Source organism: Uloborus diversus, chromosome 8 (assembly GCF_026930045.1).
Source record: "Uloborus diversus isolate 005 chromosome 8, Udiv.v.3.1, whole genome shotgun sequence".
Taxonomy (NCBI): Eukaryota; Metazoa; Arthropoda; class Arachnida; order Araneae; family Uloboridae; genus Uloborus; species Uloborus diversus.
In genome coordinates, this window is record NC_072738.1 from 146,769,442 (window position 1) to 146,789,230 (window position 19,789).

The 19,789-nt window shown below is 34.1% G+C and overlaps 1 protein-coding gene across 2 annotated transcripts in view; it reads right to left on the minus strand.

Moving 5' to 3' along the window:
• The window catches only part of LOC129227546 (neurogenic locus notch homolog protein 1-like), a 145,938-nt gene that overhangs the window by 59,851 nt on the left and 66,298 nt on the right, over positions 1 to 19,789 (minus strand). The window contains exons 13-14 of one of the 2 annotated variants that reach the window (XM_054862124.1): positions 15,031 to 15,138; positions 8,193 to 8,318 (exon numbers count right to left, since the gene is read on the minus strand). In XM_054862124.1, the coding sequence (XP_054718099.1) occupies positions 8,193 to 8,318; positions 15,031 to 15,138 (234 nt within the window). The remainder of the gene's footprint in view (positions 1 to 8,192; positions 8,319 to 15,030; positions 15,139 to 19,789) is intronic. The other variant, XM_054862125.1, reaches the window with a different exon arrangement.

A 19,789-nucleotide genomic window follows, 5' to 3' on the forward strand; every position in this document is an offset into this window, starting at 1 on the left:
GCTCTCACAAAAGCAACTATGTTGTCAATCAAGTGCATGCTCATGTCTGTGTTAAGCTTGGTTTCAATGAATAAATTCTGAGGAATTACAACAGATCTTACTGTTGGGGGAGGGGGGTTCTCAGGCTTAAATGAAGGGCTGACAAGAGTCTGTCGACTTAATTGGAAAGTATGAGAGGGCTGGGGTTTGGTGAACAAACTGACAAGAATGCATTCCATATCATTCACTCTGAATAGCTTACACTCGGAAAACAGTTATTATATAAAACTGAGTGAATATTCAAGGGGTGACCATCCCTTAAGGGAAATGGTGCATTGCCTCCTAAGCTGCGACCCCCCCCCCAAAAAAAAGCATTCAAAGATGTAGTTTGTTTCAGTTTTAATAATACCATTCCCATTCGGTCAGGACCCCCTTCCCTGCATTAAAGAATTTTTCTACAGTTTACACCAATTATAATTTTCAAGATGTATATGTTTGATTGAACAGAGTGTTGTTGAGTTGTACTTGCTTTCTGTACTACTTTTCTCGCCTTTTTTTTTATTTTTACCATTTTCTTCAATCGCCATGTGTTGAAATTACTTCCCTGCAAAGTCGTCAAAACCCCTAACCGCCCACTCGCCTCCCCCCTCCAATAACTAATTTTTTGAAATAGTGATTGTTTTTTTCTTTTTTCCCACTACAATATTCGTAACTTAATTTTGCATTTATTTGTGTAAATGTTATTTATTTATTATTGGTCATTTATGGATTATTTTTTATTTAGACATTGACATTTCATCCAACCTGGATTGCTTATTTTTATGTATTATATATATATTTTTTGTGACTATAAAAATAATCTTTTAAATAAGAAGTCATTTGCGTGTTGTACACTATGTGCCAGGGCTGTACCCAGACTTTTGTTTCGAGGAGGGTTTTACCAAACATATTTCTTGTGCAAATTCAATATGATCAATGAAGTTTGATTTCATATTTTGTGTTCTGTTGCTTTTTGTTACAATAGATACTTAAAGAGCATTAACATGAAAAATAAAAAATACAATGTATTTCTTTCAATGAAAGAAAATAAATCTGATCTAAGTTTTCTAATCACTCAAAAGGGTAGATGTATTTACTCTTTACTCATCTAAGCAGATGACTAGTGCAGCCAGAAATACCTTCTGGAGGGTTTTTTTGATCAAAAATACCTTCTGAAGGGGTTTTTTTCCCCCCATCAAAACAGCCTTTTCATATGCATAAACTACTGTATTATAATTTACATTTTCATTAAAACCAATGCTTCTGAGGGTTGTTTTCAGCCCCTCACCCCCCTTCGCAACGCCACTTAAGCACATATGAAGTAATACTTCTAAAATTTCTATTTTATGACATTTATAAAATGTGTAATTGAGTTTGGTACTTTCAAATTTAAAGAATTTTGGTATTTTTGTTTGGTATTGAAAATTCAAAGGAAAATGGTGCATTGTTCTGTAGAAATGTTTACAATAAATGCAATAAAAATAAATACTGCAGATAAAACACCTTATTTACATTCTTATTCAATAATAATAATTTCATTTTTCAAATGAAATTACAAAATAAATAAAAAAATTAAAAATAAAATAGTAATAGAAATGTTTTCAACAAGAAAAGTGTATAAAAACATCTTTTGAAGAAGTAGTTTTGAAAATTTTTGGTGCGGATTTATTTCTAAAGAAGTGGCTATTAAGCTAGAAATTTCTAAGTGTTGTTCTCCCTCCCCCCCCCCCCTGTAGTAGTAAGTATTGCCTTTGCTTTAAACTGGAAGACATTCTTGATTTGATTTTGAGTTTAACATTGATGATGGTGCCTGTTTGGTTTTTGCAATGTTAATGGCGTGGGAAGGGGGGAGGGCAGATTCAGGAGAGGGTCCCTGTGACAGTAATTTGTTGTGATTATTATTACTCTCATTTTTTCGATGTGAAAAATAGTACATGGAATGAATATTAACGTGTGTGTGTCCCCGTTCTGTAAGGTATTTCTTCTCAGGGACTCATAATTCAAAGGAGTGACTGGGTTCGTTTACTGGGGTTATTGCTATTTTGAGTTTTCTAATTGTTCATTTTCAAAATAACAATCATGACTAATGAGTTCAACGGTTTTTACAGAGCACTCTTCCACCTCAAACCACATGTGTGTCTATGCTTTTCCAATATTTTATAAATTTAATGCCATATATTCAAAGCTTGTGGTAGCATGATCAGCCTATCTGCCCAAAGAAATATGACTTTTATGATGAAAATTTGAAAAAATATGATCTATGGTGCAGGTTGTGACATTGAAAAAAATAGGGGGTTGGTAGGGCATAATTGAAAGGATTTTGATCTCATTGGGTTAGGGGAGGGGGGTGCCTTGTAGCATGTAAGGGGGTGCACCATCATCCTTGGGGGATGGACTTAACTGATATTTTTTTACGTAGGTGGTACAACGTTCGACATTGAAACATGACTCCCTTTACAACAATTTCTGGATCCGCCCCTGTGAGAAGGGGGATGAATCTTTTGATTACTCATTTTACAGTGGGGACTAAAGGAATAGGACAATATTTTGACAAGCCAGGAATAAGAATTTTCTTAGCAAATAGCTTATAAAATCGCATGACTTTTTCCTGTATTGAGCAAGTAATGTTTTTCTTTCTCCCCCCCCCCCCAACCCATTAATATTGTGCTGTCATTTTTTGTGGTTTTTGAAAATATTCTTATTTTTTCTCTTCATTAATTCTTTTTCAGATGGTATTGGAAAAAACATGAAGGTAGCAGATGACCAAGGGAAAATGAAATCCTGGCTGAAGCATTCAGCAGACTAGCTGATAAGGGAAACAGCCAACAATTAAAGAAATCTATTGTATAAAATTTGTTAATAAAGGTGTTTCATTGTATTATTTTAGTACTGCTCTTTGTATCAAACTTCATAGAATCCATTAAATGAAATTCAGGTAAATTATATAAGAATGTTGTGCTACTTGTACTTCTTTTTTTCTTTTGCAAAACTAAGTCCTGGCTTAATGTATTTAATTATTTTCAGTTAGAATTTCATTGTGTATTGATAAGAACCAATTGTGCACTAGTTTTATCAACTTGGGGGGGGGGGGGGACTGTATTTCAGTTTAATATTGATTGCTTACATGCAGGGAATAAATTGAGAATAACTTGTTTAAATGTGAATGTTCATTTAGACAACTTTTTATATCGCGAATAAGAATTTTGAATTGTTTTTCAACTGGAAACAAAATTTGATTGCAATCTTAATTTTATGTACTGGGTTAGAAGTTGTACTATGTATATTCAGGTTTTGGAAAGTTATTAAAAGGAATAAATAAAATACATGTGAAAATGTATAAGCAGTGCAGGGGCTGCTCCATTGTAGGCAAGATATTTTATTAACAGCTAGTTCAAGTAGTTTTAAATTGCATTACTAAGAGGATTTTTTCAAGCCACTTGCTATAAGAAAATTCAAAGCTGTTGCTTAACAACTTGAAAATCTCCAATTATATGTTTAATGAAAGGGCTACCTCTTTAAAGTTTTATCACAGTGAACTAAAATTTTGCATTTTAAATTCTTATAATAGCTATATTAAATTCTTATATTAATAATTTTTTTAAAAAATGGAAAGTCATAAAACATAAATAGACAAGTAAGAAGGTACATAAAATGATAATAAAAATTTTCATTCAAGGAATGCAATATGCCTAAACTGTATTTTTGTGTTTTTCAAGCTGCTTTAGGAAAAGATTGTTGGACTTTCCATTCTCCAAAGAGCTTGGAAGAAATAATCAATAGAATACAATGCACCAAAACAATGGATGACAACTTTTTAATTATCTGAGAGTGAAATTGATCTGAAAAAAAAAAAAAAAAACTGAAAGGCGTTCAATATATGTATTTTATAGTGATGATAAACATACTAAACTAAAATTGCTTTAATTGGCTTTTTTATTTTTTAATTTAATTTATATTTTTTAAAAATTAGTTTGCTTCATTTTGTCAAATAACATTGGGGCTTGCAAACCTGACGAATTTTTAAGGGGAAAAAAATAATTGTAATAATAAAAAATTTCGTAACTAAATGAGCTACAAAATGAAGTAAACTGAATTTTAAAAAAAAATAAGTTGAAATAAAAAATAAAATAGTCAAATAAAGCTCACTCTACACAATATAAAGCACTATAAACGGTCACCCGACGCCGAAGGGTGTGTCTGTGGACGACCCTAGGGCGCCGTGAGACCGTCGCTTTAATGTGGGTTAGTCCGCCCTAAGGCGATCCTGAGATGTCTCTGCGTCGTCCCTTAATAGTCGCAGTTCGTCTCCCGGACGGCAGACGGTGCCCTTCTGGGGACGTCTGCAGACCGTTATTGAACCCGGACATGGGGGCAGACTTAGGACGCCGGGGAGTGACGTTGCCAGGACACCTCTATCGTCAGCAGATGACGTTCCAGTGACATCTGGGCGACGACATTATGCTGAGTGGGTAGTGCCTAAATTTCAGCTAAGCCTAAAAAATTCGAGCTAAAAACGTAAAAAAACTCCCGCCGCAATTAAGTTAGAGCATTGGAACAAATTGCGTAGAACGCGGAAAATTCTTCCCTCTCCAACGATATATAATATTACTATTTGCCAGTAATTTTTCACCCCCATGTTCGGGAATTTATGTGAAAATTGGACCTAAAATGAAATAAAAAAAAGAACTATTCATCGAATTGTTTTCGAACTGGTCAGCAAACCTTCTCAAGGACTTAAAGGAACAAACTGAAAATTTCAGCAAAATCGGCTGGGTAGTTCTCGAGTTTTGCGAGTTCAAACACATAGACGCTTTTTTGAAGACTTCATTTTATACTATGTAGAGATTATTATTATTATTATTTTACGAATTAATGTTTTACGAGCATTCGGTTATTACAAGCAAAAGTCTCAGAATCTTCGCGCTCTTTACAAGAAAGCTCGGTTGTATATTATAAGCGTGCTGGCGTTTAACATGCAGAACCTCTACTTCGACCACCGTTAGTCCTACATGCATACTTTCTATTGCAAAAATGGTCAAAATAAAATGCAGAGTTAAGAGATTAAAGGTTTCATGCAAAATAAATAAATAAATAAAATGAAATACAAAATCAACATTTTATGCGGCCAATAGATCTTTATGATTATATTTAGAAAAATCACAAACATAAAAAGAATTCGAAACATTTGACGATCAAATTTCAAAGAGAAATTCAAGCTCATATTTTCCAAGGGATCGGACGAAAAATAAGATGAGAACATATTGCTCTATCAGAAAACTACTAATAATGGTAATTGTTTTTAGCACAGAAAAACTATGAGTATGTAATTTATCCTTCTTGTTGCCTTTGAAAAATGAAAGGAAATACTACATTTGCACAATTTGAAACAAAAAACTAAATTAGCTAAGCTGCTACATGCCCCCTGAAAAGTTGTAAATGACCACGAACGTGAGACAAGTCACAAAACTCTACAACTGCTTTGTTTTTGAACGCCACAAATAAAACTGTTTTGCTGACAGATTGGAAAAGTGGTTAGACATTAATATCTTACGCCTTAAGGCGAAGGTTCGGTCCCGGCTTCAGTCGGTGGATTTTCAAGATGCAGAAAATCGGCAGTGTCCATGTCTTATGATAATGTAGCATGTGAAAGATCTCTCAAGCACTCGTTTGGTTAGAGTGTTCCTGGAAAAGTTAAATTCCAAGAGCAATTTTGCATCAAATAGGGCCCGGGTGCCTCCATCTGGTAGGAAAACTGAATGTCAAAACTCTCGTGGTAAAAGCATCCATCGACAGTGGTGTCACATGAAAGAATGGATGCTATTTCTGGGGAATGCTCCAGGTCTGCAAAAGGCAGTATCTCTAAGGCGGCCCCGTTTGGGGGGGGGGGAATTCCATGTTACATATATCTCGGTGAATATTAGCCGTACTAATGTCTAGTTTTTCGCGCTAGAATTCTTTTTATTACTCCTGTTATTTCCCTAAATGTAACCATGAGGAATTAGGGGAAATTTAAATGGTTATATTTCTTGTTCTTTCCACTTTTTTTTCTTTGGTTTCTAACTTTTAAGATCTTCACTCTGAATCTTAATTTGACCATATTTGCAATTGGAAGTATGCATCTAGTACTAACGGTTATGAAAAGGTAGGTCTTGCAGATTAAACACGGACAGCCTCTATATAAAGGTTTTTCCCGAACATAAAAATGCTTGAAATAGCTGTTCTACTGGAAAATACTCAGGTTAGGAATAGTGTTTTTACCCGTTTAAATTAACATGATTCAAACAGAAAAACACAGTGTATGTAGAATGTTTTTTGTAACTTCGAGATGTTTTTTTTTTCCTTTAAAAACGAGCATTGTATAAAACAGACGTATTTCAAGGGTGCCCCCCCCCCCAACAGAAAGAGCGCATCCTTCCTCCCGTAACTGTCGCGAAGACTAACCCCCCAAAAGCAAGAGCCTCTTAAAAAATGTGAAAAATACCCCTCAAAACACCCCCTCCCTAACAATTTCAGTAGCGCAGTCTTCGCCATGACCCCCCCCCCCCCCCCAGGTGAGCACCCCTGCGCATTCTTTCCTTCTTGTGCAACAACTGTAATCCTTTCTAAGTACACAACCATTCAATGCATAAAATAAAACCGACACACTATTAGTACTTCAAGTTTCATGCCTTTCACTTCAAAATATGCTTTCTTTTACTCCTTCCTGATTTAATTCTTGTATGACAAATAAATAGTGTAAAATAAAATCGTTTGGCGCAGTATAGCCCTCAAGGGCTCTTGCGCCATTAAAATCAAATAAACCAACCAATCAAACCGACACAAAATTTACAAGCAAAAGAAAAAGAAAAAAGACTAAAGAAGAATAGTTCTTACTGCATCCTGTGTTTGTCTTTTTCCATGCCATCTGGACATCCACCATAACAGTTTCCCCACTCGTCCGGAAGGAAACAGTAACCACCTGGATTAAAATAATTGTTTAGTATAATTAATGCACTTGCTTATAAAATAATACATAAACCATATAGTTAGAAAGCAGTTGTAATTTGTTTTCTTGTAATCTACACTGGTGTGCAAAAAATTAAGGACTGACGGTTTTTTTCAATATAACTTTGTACAAAAGCTTTCCAAATCAACACATTTAATACCGTAAGATCCCCAATACGTAAAGACATGTGTAATGTAAGCAACACTTACTAAAAGAGAAATCAGAGGAATAAAAAGAAGCTTTATTGAAAAAGTAGCATGGAGCGCAATGCGACTGAAGGCCGAAACATCCCTGTGATGGGCGTCCAGCAAGAAACATCCGGTCTTTAGTAGGGGATATGATCTCCCCCGACTGCTGGTCCCGTTGACTGAACCTGCGTCGAAGATGTGAAGGTCTGTACGACTACCAAGCATGATGCCTCCCCAAACGAGAACACCACGACCTCCATACCTGTCCCTTTCAATGATGTTCAAGAGATGATTGCCGGCTTCCCCGCTCTCTCCAGATGAGTATCCTATGAGAATCGCTACTCAGACTAAATCTGCTGTCATCTGTAAAGAGTACTCGTCCTCATTCATTGTCTGACGTAGTCATTGGGCCTAGTGAAGACACTCAAACAGCCAGCTGACAAACGGAAAATTAAACTCTTTTAGTTTCGGAACGAGTTTCGTATACTTATATAAATAATAGCCGATGATCGAATAACCCCGTGTTTTAACGATGCAATTCGCGCCATAGCATGATAATTTGATAATATGTTTTGGTAATATTTAACATGCAGGGAAAGTTTTCTTTGTGACAAGGCTGAACTTGATCCAGTAACTTAGCTGTTTTACTGGTAAGACTGTGTCATTTCAAGGAAATGAAGAAACGAAAACATGGTCAACACAATGAATACCTACTGGAGTTTAGGGTTCATCCATTGGAGTTAGGGTTATAATTTCAACTATCAAAATATCACCAAGCAGGCAATGGTTTCGTTCAAATGTAGAAGCAATTTTCACCCATCGTACCTTGACGGGCGATTTTCTAGTAATTAAACAATATACGTTCACCAGAAAAAAAAAGTTTTTTATTTTCTTGTAATAGTGAACTACATATTATTAATAATATTTAAACTCCTTAGTCAAACTTTTCTGTTGTTTGTAAACCATTTTCAGCAAGAAAACCATTTATGCAAGAAAAATACCTGTGCACTGTGATCCATCGTAGTACATGCCGCCATCGCAAACGCAATCTACAGTTCCAACTATGTCCGTCTCTACGCATTTAGCTCCTTTATAGTTGTAGCATAAATGAAGGTCACACAACTTTGCTGAAAAGAATTAAGATAGAAGCTAATGGAGATTTGAAATTCATAAATATTACTGAAAAAAAGAGAAGCAAGATGTGTTAGTTTATGCAAGGCTATTGTAATGAAACATATACGAAAATTATTTTGTTTTTGAAAATGTCTTTTTCACTTCTTGAAAACACATCCTCTTTTTTTTGTTCTCAAAATTTAAAGCCTCTTTTAGACCTTGTCGAGCTAGAAATTTTAATTTGCTATTCAAGACTGTTGTGACCATGTTCACCCTGGAAAAAAAAACATACAAGGCGAAATTAAAATTAGTGATGTTCCGAATATCCGTATCCGTAGATATCCGAGGGAAAATAAAGATCTATATCCGTTACTTTTGTGACGGATCTTAAACGGATCACTTCTATTCTAAAATTTTTTTAAATATTTGAATAAAATACTCTTAAATTCCGTTTAAATTAGGTTTTATTCCCTATTTAAATTATAGGGTATCATTTCACCCCCCTCCCCCCGTTGCAAATGGAAGGGGAAATAAGTTTTAAAAGTGTGTATCAGTGTGTCTTTTTGTGGCATCGTAGCTCCTAAACAGATGAATCGATTTTGATAGTTATTTTTCGTTCAAAAGATGACTAGATCGAAAGTGTTCTTAGCTTGCCCTGGTTTTTGTAGAAGTTTAATTACCGGAGATATTAATTAAAAACCGATTTAACGTTTTTCACAATTATTTTAATAAAAATTTATCCAGCGCTGACCCATTCCTTCCAACTCTCCCTCAATTTTAACGGAGATTTCTTTAAAGAGTAAATCATAGTCTTGATAATATTTTTACCGCAGTTGACGTTTTCTGAAGAAACTGCCATTATTCTGACTGGAATACCTTCCGTAACAAATTTTACACTTGTATAGTTGAATTGGGTAAAAAAAATTTGAGATCCGTATCCGTATCCGCGGATCTTGACACTAATGATCCAGATCCGTATCCCCGGATCTACTTTTTTAATGATCCGGCACATCACTAATTAAAATCCCCTGAAGCACTCATGCAAACTATAGCTGTGATGGTGTGCAGATGTTAAACCTGCCACTTTTATTCTTCCTTCATTCGAGGCGATTGAAACATATTAATTCAGGACTATTGACAATCTTGTTTCCTCAACCTCAAAAACTCTTTAAATAAAACTTAAATTCAATTTTTTTTTTTTTTTTTTTTTTTTTTTTTTTTTTTCACAAAGTTTGACGAGTAGTTCAAAAAACGTGAAAAGATTTACTAGTCTTCAAAAGTTCCCAAACTCCATTCGCAAACCACCTTAAAATATTTCTGAAAGTCTAGGACTGAGCTCAACCTTTTTTTTCATATTTGTCTCTGGTTTTGGGTACCTTAAAAACATGTTGAAAGAGAGAGAATCAGTCACCTCCCCATTCTTTTCCATGCCTTATAAAAACCTATAAAAGCATTAGCGCAATTGATAATTAGCAAGAATCAATAACTGCATGGTGTTTAAAGGGTTAATATTGTTCGTCCAAAAAACCGGGTTAGCCTGTTTTTCGAGCAGCCCGTTTTTAGACCCTTCAGTACTTCAAGATGATAGTGACGACAGCCATTACTAAATAAACAAGTAGCTCCAAGCAAGTGCCTTACAAGAAGTGCATGTCACACATTTTGTTGAGTGGTAGAAGCCACCAACTTTGCTGCACAACTTTAAGAGGGAGAAACTCAGCTTCACATGCCTTGAAAAGTTTTCAGTTCCTCCTAAGTAGGTTTTTCTATGAAAACAGCTCTCACATAGCCATATAGGTCAGCAGTTAAGACCATTTTCTCACCAATATATTGTCCACTCCTGTTATTTGTTTCGGCGCCATTTTCGAGGCTGTGTACAGTGCTGGCCAAATTATTAGACTAAGACTGTTTTAAAAGCAAATTCTTTATTGATTGCATAACTATAGACTCATTAACGAACAGTGAAATAATTATCTAATATTTAGCACGCATTCCCTTGTTCTCGAGGAGCATTTTAAGTCTTTTTGGCATACTTTTCACAAGGTTTACACCATTTCTTAACTTTTTAAAAAGGAGGTAAAAAATTGTTTATACTCACTATAGTAGTATACACTCACATACACATACTCACTAATTACCTAAAACTGACTTTAAATGTAACAGAACACACTAATAAAAAGAACTAGTGATTTGTTGAAGCTGATGGAGGTTATGTTCCTGGTAGGTAGATAAACAAAGAACATAAACAAAGCAGACAGTGCTGCAACCTGCAAACATTAAGTTATGCTAAAATATTGTAATAATCAGTGTACTGTATGTACTGTACTTTAACAGTAAAATAAATAGTATTTTAATTTAATAACAAAATTACAAATTAATTTTAAATAGTGTACAAAAAACAAAAAAAAAAAACTCTTTAGTCTAATAATTTGGCCAGCACTCAACATCCCCTTTCCTCCATTTTCAGAAGGTAGCCCTTTTATAGACCACTTCCTCTCGCTGTCTCTCTTTTACAAAATAACTTTAACGCTAATGAAAATATTACGGAATAGGACTATTTGGTGCGGCCGTTTCGGCGCGAAACCCATTTCAAAAACGACTTGTTCAAAAATCGAAATTGTCTGCATACAAATATGCCAAATATTGCTTCAAAATTTTGGATAGCTTATTTTTTTTAAGTTTTGTAGAAAGTTTTATAAAGTAACATTTTTAAAAATGTATTTCGTTTTCTTTTTTAGCATTAGTTGATAAAATAAAAGTTTAAAAATAGCATCATAATTTTCCGAAGTAGATAAGTTAGGAAACAATGTTGACATTTTTCTATGAAATTTAAATTTTAAACTCATCTGTTTTTAATGGATTTTTTTTTTGCTGATCAATAATTTGTGCACTTACTTATATATCTTTTCTTTTTATAAAAATTAAAAACTGTCAACTAATAATAAGATGAATTTTTTATATTTGTCACTGGCAAAAGTAAACGTGTGGAGAAAATCACCCGTAGCCCCGCTCTCCGTAAAGTTTTAAGTTGTGTAGCATGCTTTGAACACGAGATAGACAAGAAAAATCTTATAAGAGTACAAGGTACAAATAATATTTATTATGTAAAGATTATTATTATATATTGCTTTTAAGTTTCATGAAGACTAATATAACGAATAAAAACTATTTTAAACTTATTTTTTTTTATTAAAACAAAATATTTTGAGTCTTTTCATTTAAATACTGTAACTGTTTTATAACACTAAATTGTGGACTAACTATTTAGTAACAAAACGAGCTGATGTGTGCATCACATGACTTCCTTTTACTCCAATTTAATGTCATTTTCTCATTATTGGCATTTTTAATATGATTCAATAGTTCACTCTCTAAATATCACTAACAGTGACCAAGTTGAAACCAGATTAAAAAAACAAAAACAAATTCAAAAAAATAAAAAATCGCCAAATTTGTCACCAAGTTGGCGACAAAATTTGGCGACCAAAAGACTGGCGATATATCGCCAAGTGTCCGCCAAATTATAACACCACGTGAGTTTACATCGAAATTAATGATTTCCCCCCAAAAAGGGGCAAAAGATTCCATTTGAAGCATACGAATGAAACCAAAAAGGAAGGTGCACAACTAGACCTAACTAGGAATTTATGTACCAAATTTCAAATTTTCTAGGACATTCCGTTCTTGAGTTATGCGACACACATACATACATACGTACATACAGACGTCACGAGAAAACTCGTTGTAATTAACTCGGGGATCGTCAAAATGGATATTTCGGGTGTCTGTATGTTTCTAGGCACATATCCACGTGTGGTCAGGTCGAAAAAAACCCTCAACATTCATTTGGGGGTGAGCAAAATAGAAATTAAGGCCAATTTTTGGGTGAAAATTTTTTCGCGAATACAATACTTCCTTTTTTGTAAAAGGAAGTAAAAAAGCAATAATAATAATAAAACTTTTTTTTAAAAGTAATTTGCAATAAATTTGTAAATCGACTACAGAAAAATAATAGTGTTTAGAACTAAATTTCAAAATAAATAATCTTTTTGTGAGTAAAAAAAATAAAACGTTGCCCTCCCTAAATTCACCTTGATGTCCATACATGGGTTTGCAATAGTCAAGTCGAACTTTTTGATTAGTTTGAAAAGTGTTTTCACGTGAAGAAGACTGATGAAATTATTTCCAACAGCTGCTACAACAAATAAGTAATCCCACAGAAACACAAAACGGCTCAGCATTGATTAAAAAAAATTGATAAAGATGTAGGACTGGTACTACCATTATTTAATCGCAGTAAAACATACGTGGATCTCCCCCCCCCCCCATTGTAATTTTTAAAATAAATTTTAACTAGCTTCTAAAGCGCCAAATTCTCATTATTCTTCCAGAAATCTTTTTTCTTCTTTAAACTAATATTTCTGAAATTCATAAAGTTCAGAATGTAAAAATCTGGCGAAGAAATAGCCAGCGCCGAAACAATTGCGAATAGTAACAAACCCAAATATTTACGACCAAACTTCAAAATAAATATGAATACGTACATTGTTTCGTCTAATATATTCACAGATTTTCAAAGTGGCTACCTTTAGGATTAATACAGAGCTTTAAAACGTGTCCCAAAAGTTTTGGCTCTGGGCCGCACATTTTATTTTATGCTTTAAAAAGGATTTCTCTAGGATGCCAAAATTTTATGAGGTTTATCACACCCCCTTGTCTCCACAATGGATCAAACAGAACAATCCATTTTGTTCAAATCTGGAGAATACGGTGGCTATTCTTGTGCTCTAATCAAGGTCAGAAAATGTGTCTTGCACCAGTCTTGAGTGTTTTTAGCTCTGTGTGCGGGTGCGTAATCCTGTTGGAAGGTCCATCTTTTGTTTCCATAGAAGTTTTGTAACCAAAGTAAGGCAACATCTTCCAAAATGAGTTGACGCTATTCAACAATGTGAGAAGGTTTTGGAGACAAGGGTGTGTACTAAACTTCATAAAATTCAGAAAAAAGACATCCTTGACATCCTTATGCAAGGAATTTGATAAAATATCAGTAAGTGAGTATGAGGGAATACGGTGGCTATTCTTGTGCTCCAATCAAGGTCAGAAAATGTGTCTTGCACCAATCTTAAGTGCCTTTAGCTCTGTGTGCAGGTGTGGAATCCTGTTGGAAGGTACATCTTTTGTTTCCAAAGAATATTTGAGACCAAGGTAAGACAACGTCTTCTAAAATGCGTTTGCGACAGATAGTTTCTTGAAAAATTTTATCCCCTGATCAACAAAAACAAGTGATATTTTCCCACTAGTACATATACCACCACAAACCATTAGGTTAGAGTCGTTGACACAGTTTAACAGTACAAGAAGGTACTGGAGACAAGGTTGTGTGCTAAACTACCCAAAACTTTGGCAACCCTGAAGAAATCCTTTTACAAGGGATGGGATAAAATATCAGTAAGTGAGTTGCGGCCCAGCGCCGAAAGTTTTTGTGACACGTTTAAAGCTCTATTAATCCTAAAGGTAGCCAGATTGAAAATTTGTAAATACATTAGACGAAGTAATGTACTCATATTTATTTTGAAGTTTGGTCGTAGCTTTTTCATTACCATTAAAGTTATGGTATTATGTAAGTTTAAATTACTACATACATATATATACAGGGTCCATTATGAAAGTAATCAGCATAATGCTATTGTGACGCGACGATAGATGGCAGCACGGTAAAACCGGCTGGGAAATGTGGTGCGGGATATGCCCTTTCAATGCATCCAGTCGTCAGTTGCTTTCGAGCAGTGTGAGCGGAGATAAGTGCCTCCGCTTGAAGTATGTTTTCAACTTTTGTAACATAACGCAATGGAGCGTTCGCTTAAACAAAGATGCGCCATAAAGTTTTGCGTGAGGTTTGGAAAAAATGCAACCGAAACATTCCAGATGCTGCAAGAAGCCTTCAAGGACGATTGCATTTCAAGATCACAGTCTGAGAAGTGGCACAAGGCATTCAAAGAGAGCCAGGAGGAGGTCGCCGACGAACCCCGTTATGGATGTCCCCCCCCCGGTGATCCCTCACCACCTTACAGTCCCTACTTAGCTTCATGTGACTTCTTTTTGTTTCCGCGACTTAAGAGAGAGAGAGAGAGAGAGAGAAGAAAGGAAAACATTGGGGAACCTTGGGAAACATCCAACACCATGTTACAACGTTCCTGCGAGGCATTCCCTTGGAAGAGTTTCAGGGTGCCTTTCAGGCGTAGCAAACACGTCTCCGCAAGTGTATTGATGCAGGAGGAATGTATTTTGAAGAATATTGAACATTTGTACAAATTACGATCAATAAATATATTTTGCCAGTAAATGCTCATTACTTTCATAATTCATAATTGACCCTGTATATATATATATATATATATATATATATATATATATATATATATATATATATATATATATATATATATATATATATATATATATATATATATATATATATATATATATATATATATATATATATATATATAACTTGGACCTTACGTATGCATTAAGCTTCTTTAACATCGCCTTAAAACTGAGTCTAATCTCTTAAAAATACATAAAATCTGCTACTGATGCCATTGAAACTCACACTGAGTAACTTCAATTCATATATCAAATGGACTAAAACATAAAACCTTCAGCAGTAGCTACATCAACGACCGATACCACTCAATGTAATAAATAAGTAAATAAGTGTTTACTTACGCATGCATCCATCATTGGTTTGTACATGGTACCTTGGACAGATGCACTTTCCATTCTCACAGACTTCAAATTTACCGCAGTTTGAAGAAAACAGACACGAATCCACGGCTAAAGTTAAAAGAGGTAAACACTTACTTAAAAAACGTTATTATAAATCAAATCGTAGCTGATGAAAAAGTCTAGAAATCTATCTAAGTTTTGATGACATTTTTCAAACCTAAAATTTGAAAAACTTGCTGATACAATCGAAATTCTTATTATAATCTTACTATTTTGCTTTATGTGCTATGCAAAACGAATGCAATTTTAAAACGAAGTAAGTTAGTATTTTTCTTTAAGCTTTACTCTGGCGGCACCGGTTTCTGAAGTCTTTCTCAATTTGGTTTCTATTGATGCTTAAACTTCGTTGCAATTTGGTTAAAATGCAACCATTTTTCGTATCATTAGCTTCATTGACACAATATTTTCGTGTTATCAATTTATTTCCAATTGGCATTAAATATCGATTTATATTTTAGTACATTTTTAAACAAAATGTATTATTGCTTTTTCGAATCTAATACTTGTACTAAAAGCGCCCTTTTGATTTTATGCGGTCATCTTCTTAATAGATGAGTTAAATTTCATGCAGCTTTAAATTAAAGAAATGATGTATATATGTATATATATATATATGTATATGTATTTTTGTGCTTCAAATGGAAACACAACTAGAGTATACAGGGGTGCCTACCTGGGGGGGGGGGGCATGGAGCTGACTGCACCATTGGTATTTTTAGGGAAGGGGGTATTTCATAGGGTATTTCGTCTTTTGGGGGGGGGGAGGATCCGATTTGGGGAGGGGTCCTCGTGATATTGGGGGGAGGGTGTCCTTGCTCTTAGGGGGTCGGCACCTCTTAAGTATCCCCCTTCCTTTTCCTACTTTCCTAGTCCTTTTTTTGGCACAGTGATAGATTCTCAAAATATTGACTGCGTCGAACGTTATACTGTTTTCAAATTCCAGTCAGTAAACGTGCGAAATAGCATCAGTTATATTTTTTAGGAAGCAAATGTGCATTTAATAATTTTAGTCTCTATATTTTTTTATTGAACATATCTTTCCGTCTATAAGCATTTCACTTATTCGTAAAAATAAGCAATCGAAAACCGAAAACTCTCCTGGTTATTAAAAAAGAGATCAACATATAGATCTTTGGGTAAAAAATTTTTGTATAAAGACTTTGCAAACTTTTTTTGAGTATTTTTTTTAAATTTGTGTTATAAGCCTACATTTAGACGAAAAAAAAAAAACCTGAAATGAGCTAAAAATTTACAAAAACTTAGTTGTAAAGCATTCATATACACTTTACAGTGAAAAAAAATCGACACACCTAGAATAAGTCCTAATGAAACGAAATTTTATACACGGAAGGACGACATTGACAAAGAATAAAAATTGATATAAGAATGGTTTAGTCGGGGGGGCTACGGGGGAAGAAACTGCATTTTGTGATAAAATTTTGAAACTTGGCATGTTTGTAGACATTGTATATACAAATATTTTAGGAAGGGGAGGCATTCCAAAATCTCCCCCAAAACCCCCCTAGCGGCCATTTTTGGTCCAAAACCAAAAATGGCGATTTAAAACTAAAAAATACATATTATAATTTTTTAAATCATTGGTTGTATCACTCCATAGATGTTAATTATATTTTTTACCGTTTAAAGCTCCATTAAACGTCTAATTTGAGAAATAACTTCACAAAAAGTGGTTTAAAAAAAAAAACGATATTTTTTTATTATAAATTATCAGACTTGAATTTTCCACCCTCACAACATAAGGTTTCTGAATTTAAAGATACATTTAATTAGGGTTGTATTAAAGTAGGGTTCCAGTTATCCGAACTCTAACTGCCCGAACTGTCTAATTATCCGGCCATGATGCACCTCGTTTTTTATGACTGAGCACGCATAATCGAAACTATTTCGAAAGGGTATAAGAGAATGAGGACTTGAAGGAAAACGGGTGAAATTAATGTCAATGCAACATATTTCTAATAAAAAGAAATTTAAAGTTTGAATTTTAAATTTCTTCTTATTACTATTGTTGCTATTTGTTAATTCTCCGTTACCCGATTGATCACTAGTAAGCTTTTACTCATTTTATGAGAAAAAAACATACCTGAAGTGTATGATAAAATGTCTCTAACTACTTCTTACAAAAAGATTCACATCGATGCAATGTTGACACTTTTGACAGAGAAGTTTTTATAACTTAAAAATCTGAGAAAGAAAGCACCAACCCCCAATGTTCAAATTTTGGAGCACCGTATTAAAGCTGGAGCTTTTAGTGTTAATGTTGAATAGATCACAGCTTTTCAACGAACTTTATTACTGAAACTTTGAAGGAGTTGATTCTGTGTTCTTTTCGCATTTTATCGCCATACTAGACGATGTACATATACTTTTTAGTAACTATGCTCGATGGTAACCAGTTTTCGTAAAAGATCTTCTTTAATCCACAAACTTTCCAGGCGTACACAAAGGCATCGAGGAAGGAATGTTAGTTGTAAAAAAGACAATGAACGTACCTTCTGTAATTAAATTGGACCATGCTTACAAGCAAAACAATGCGATGGTAAAAAAAGAAGAGGGTACAATTGGTCTATCACAGATCCAACTGCGTTAAGAAGATGGATGTTGGTTGGTCTTGAAGTTATCGATTTTTTTACACAATTTGAAAAAGTTACCTCGGCTCATTTAAAGAAACGCTGTATATGCGCAATGCAGAAATGTTAAGTTTCCAAAGTCTGTTGTCAAGAAAGATCTTGATGAGTCAAGCCTTGAAGAGAAAAAGCTGAACATTCAAATCCATTTTTAGAAACATCAAAAGAATTGTTCTCATTAGAGACGAATATAGCAGTAGACAAAAAATATGTGGAGCAACTCATGAAGATTGGGCAAGTTGGGAAAAAAACAGTTACAACAAATTCATAGAGAAAATAATTGTGACTCTAAAGTCACTTCATATTCACGGGTAGAAAAAAACCTTTTTAGTCTTTCATTTTTACAGAAAAACCAGTAAGTCTGTTTAATGAAAAGATTAAAATTCGATGCAGATTCTCCTCTATGAAATCAACCTCACCCTCCAGCGATTTCAATAAATGGAGCTCTTTGAACGGGAAATAAGTCTAGTCATTAACATTCCCGCTCAATGAATTAAGTAATAGTATTCCTACTGATGAATACTACTCGAGAGAAGACGAAAACGAGTTGAGAAGGGTTGCTGAAGATGAAAATGATGAATGCCAATTTTTTAGAATAAGTGCAGAGATACATTGTCTATGATGGTTCTTTCATCGTTCACATGAAACGACCTAGGACCGAAATTTTTTCGTTGGAGTATCTGAAGTCTATTTAGGATACAGATGCAAGACATATAAGAGGAATAGGAGAAAGACATCATTTTGGATAAAATGGTTTGTTTCCTGAGAACTGGATCAGTTTCCACCGGAATGCAGATAAGAAGACAAAGTTGTTTTTCATGATTGTACTGCCTATACCATCTTGTTTTGCTCTTAATGATTCGACAGTGATTTTCATTGAATACAACAGCTCTAGCTCCATCAAATCACGAGGAAGCTGATTGTAGGATCTTCGTACATGTTGCAGAAAGAGGATACAGAAGCATATGAGTAAGAACTGTTGGCCCCCGCTGTCATTTTTGTCATATCATACTTCCATGAGCTGTACCGGGACCACCGTGACAAAAATGCGCGCTTTCTTCGGTCCTTCCGGGCCCGGAACAACTTAGAAAAACCTAGGTGGCGCTACAGTCTAAGCGATTGAGATTCAAATCAACAATCCAATGTTTTGCTTTACGTTTTCCAACGACCGTTACTGAAAATGTTTGACCTTTCACCTTTCTGTAAGCAATGAATTGATGATTAACAGAAATAAAGGTAAGTGATCTGAAATGTTACTTCAAATGATTTAGTAACCTTTATTAAGGTTATGTTTTAATGTTGGCGTAAGACAGTTGTTTCACACTTCTTACAGGTTGAATTTGTTGTTAGTCTCTCTATTGCTTTTTAAAAGGAATCCTTCCGATCTTTTAAATTCAGCTTTGCACTCGCATTAAAGATTAGTAAAAACGTTCAGATTATCATTGTTTTTATTAAGTTAAAAAATCTGTGCAACGATTTAAAAGGAAAGTTAAGAATTCGATTGCTGAATCTCAGACAGCATATTGCAAGTTATATAGTGTCTTCAATTTACAATCTAGTGCTATACCTACAACATCAAATATCTTTCAGTTTTACATGAATAACTTTAATGTTAATTACTTTCTAAAATGCCATCTTTCTAGAATGGATAAACAAGTGAATAAAAGTAATTTCATAAGTTTAAAATATTTAATTGGTATTTTGGAAGTAAAAATGTAATACCAATCCAAATATCAACTGAATATTCGGTGCATCTGCAATTGATTATCAATGTTTAATGAATATTTAGAAAAAAAATATTTTTTAAAACTTTAGCTGCACATTTGGTTTAAATTATAGGAGAATGAATTTAAAGTGCTAAATTTTTCTCTTATTTCCTTAGTAAAATATTCAAATATTTAATTTATTTATTTTGGTTATATGCATGAGTATATAACGTTTTCTATGTTTTTCTCTTTTTAACCTACTATTTTTACTTTTTAAACTAATGGTGGTTATTTTACAATAATAATTGTTCTGATAAGTACCGTGTTATAGAGAAAGAGATATGAGAA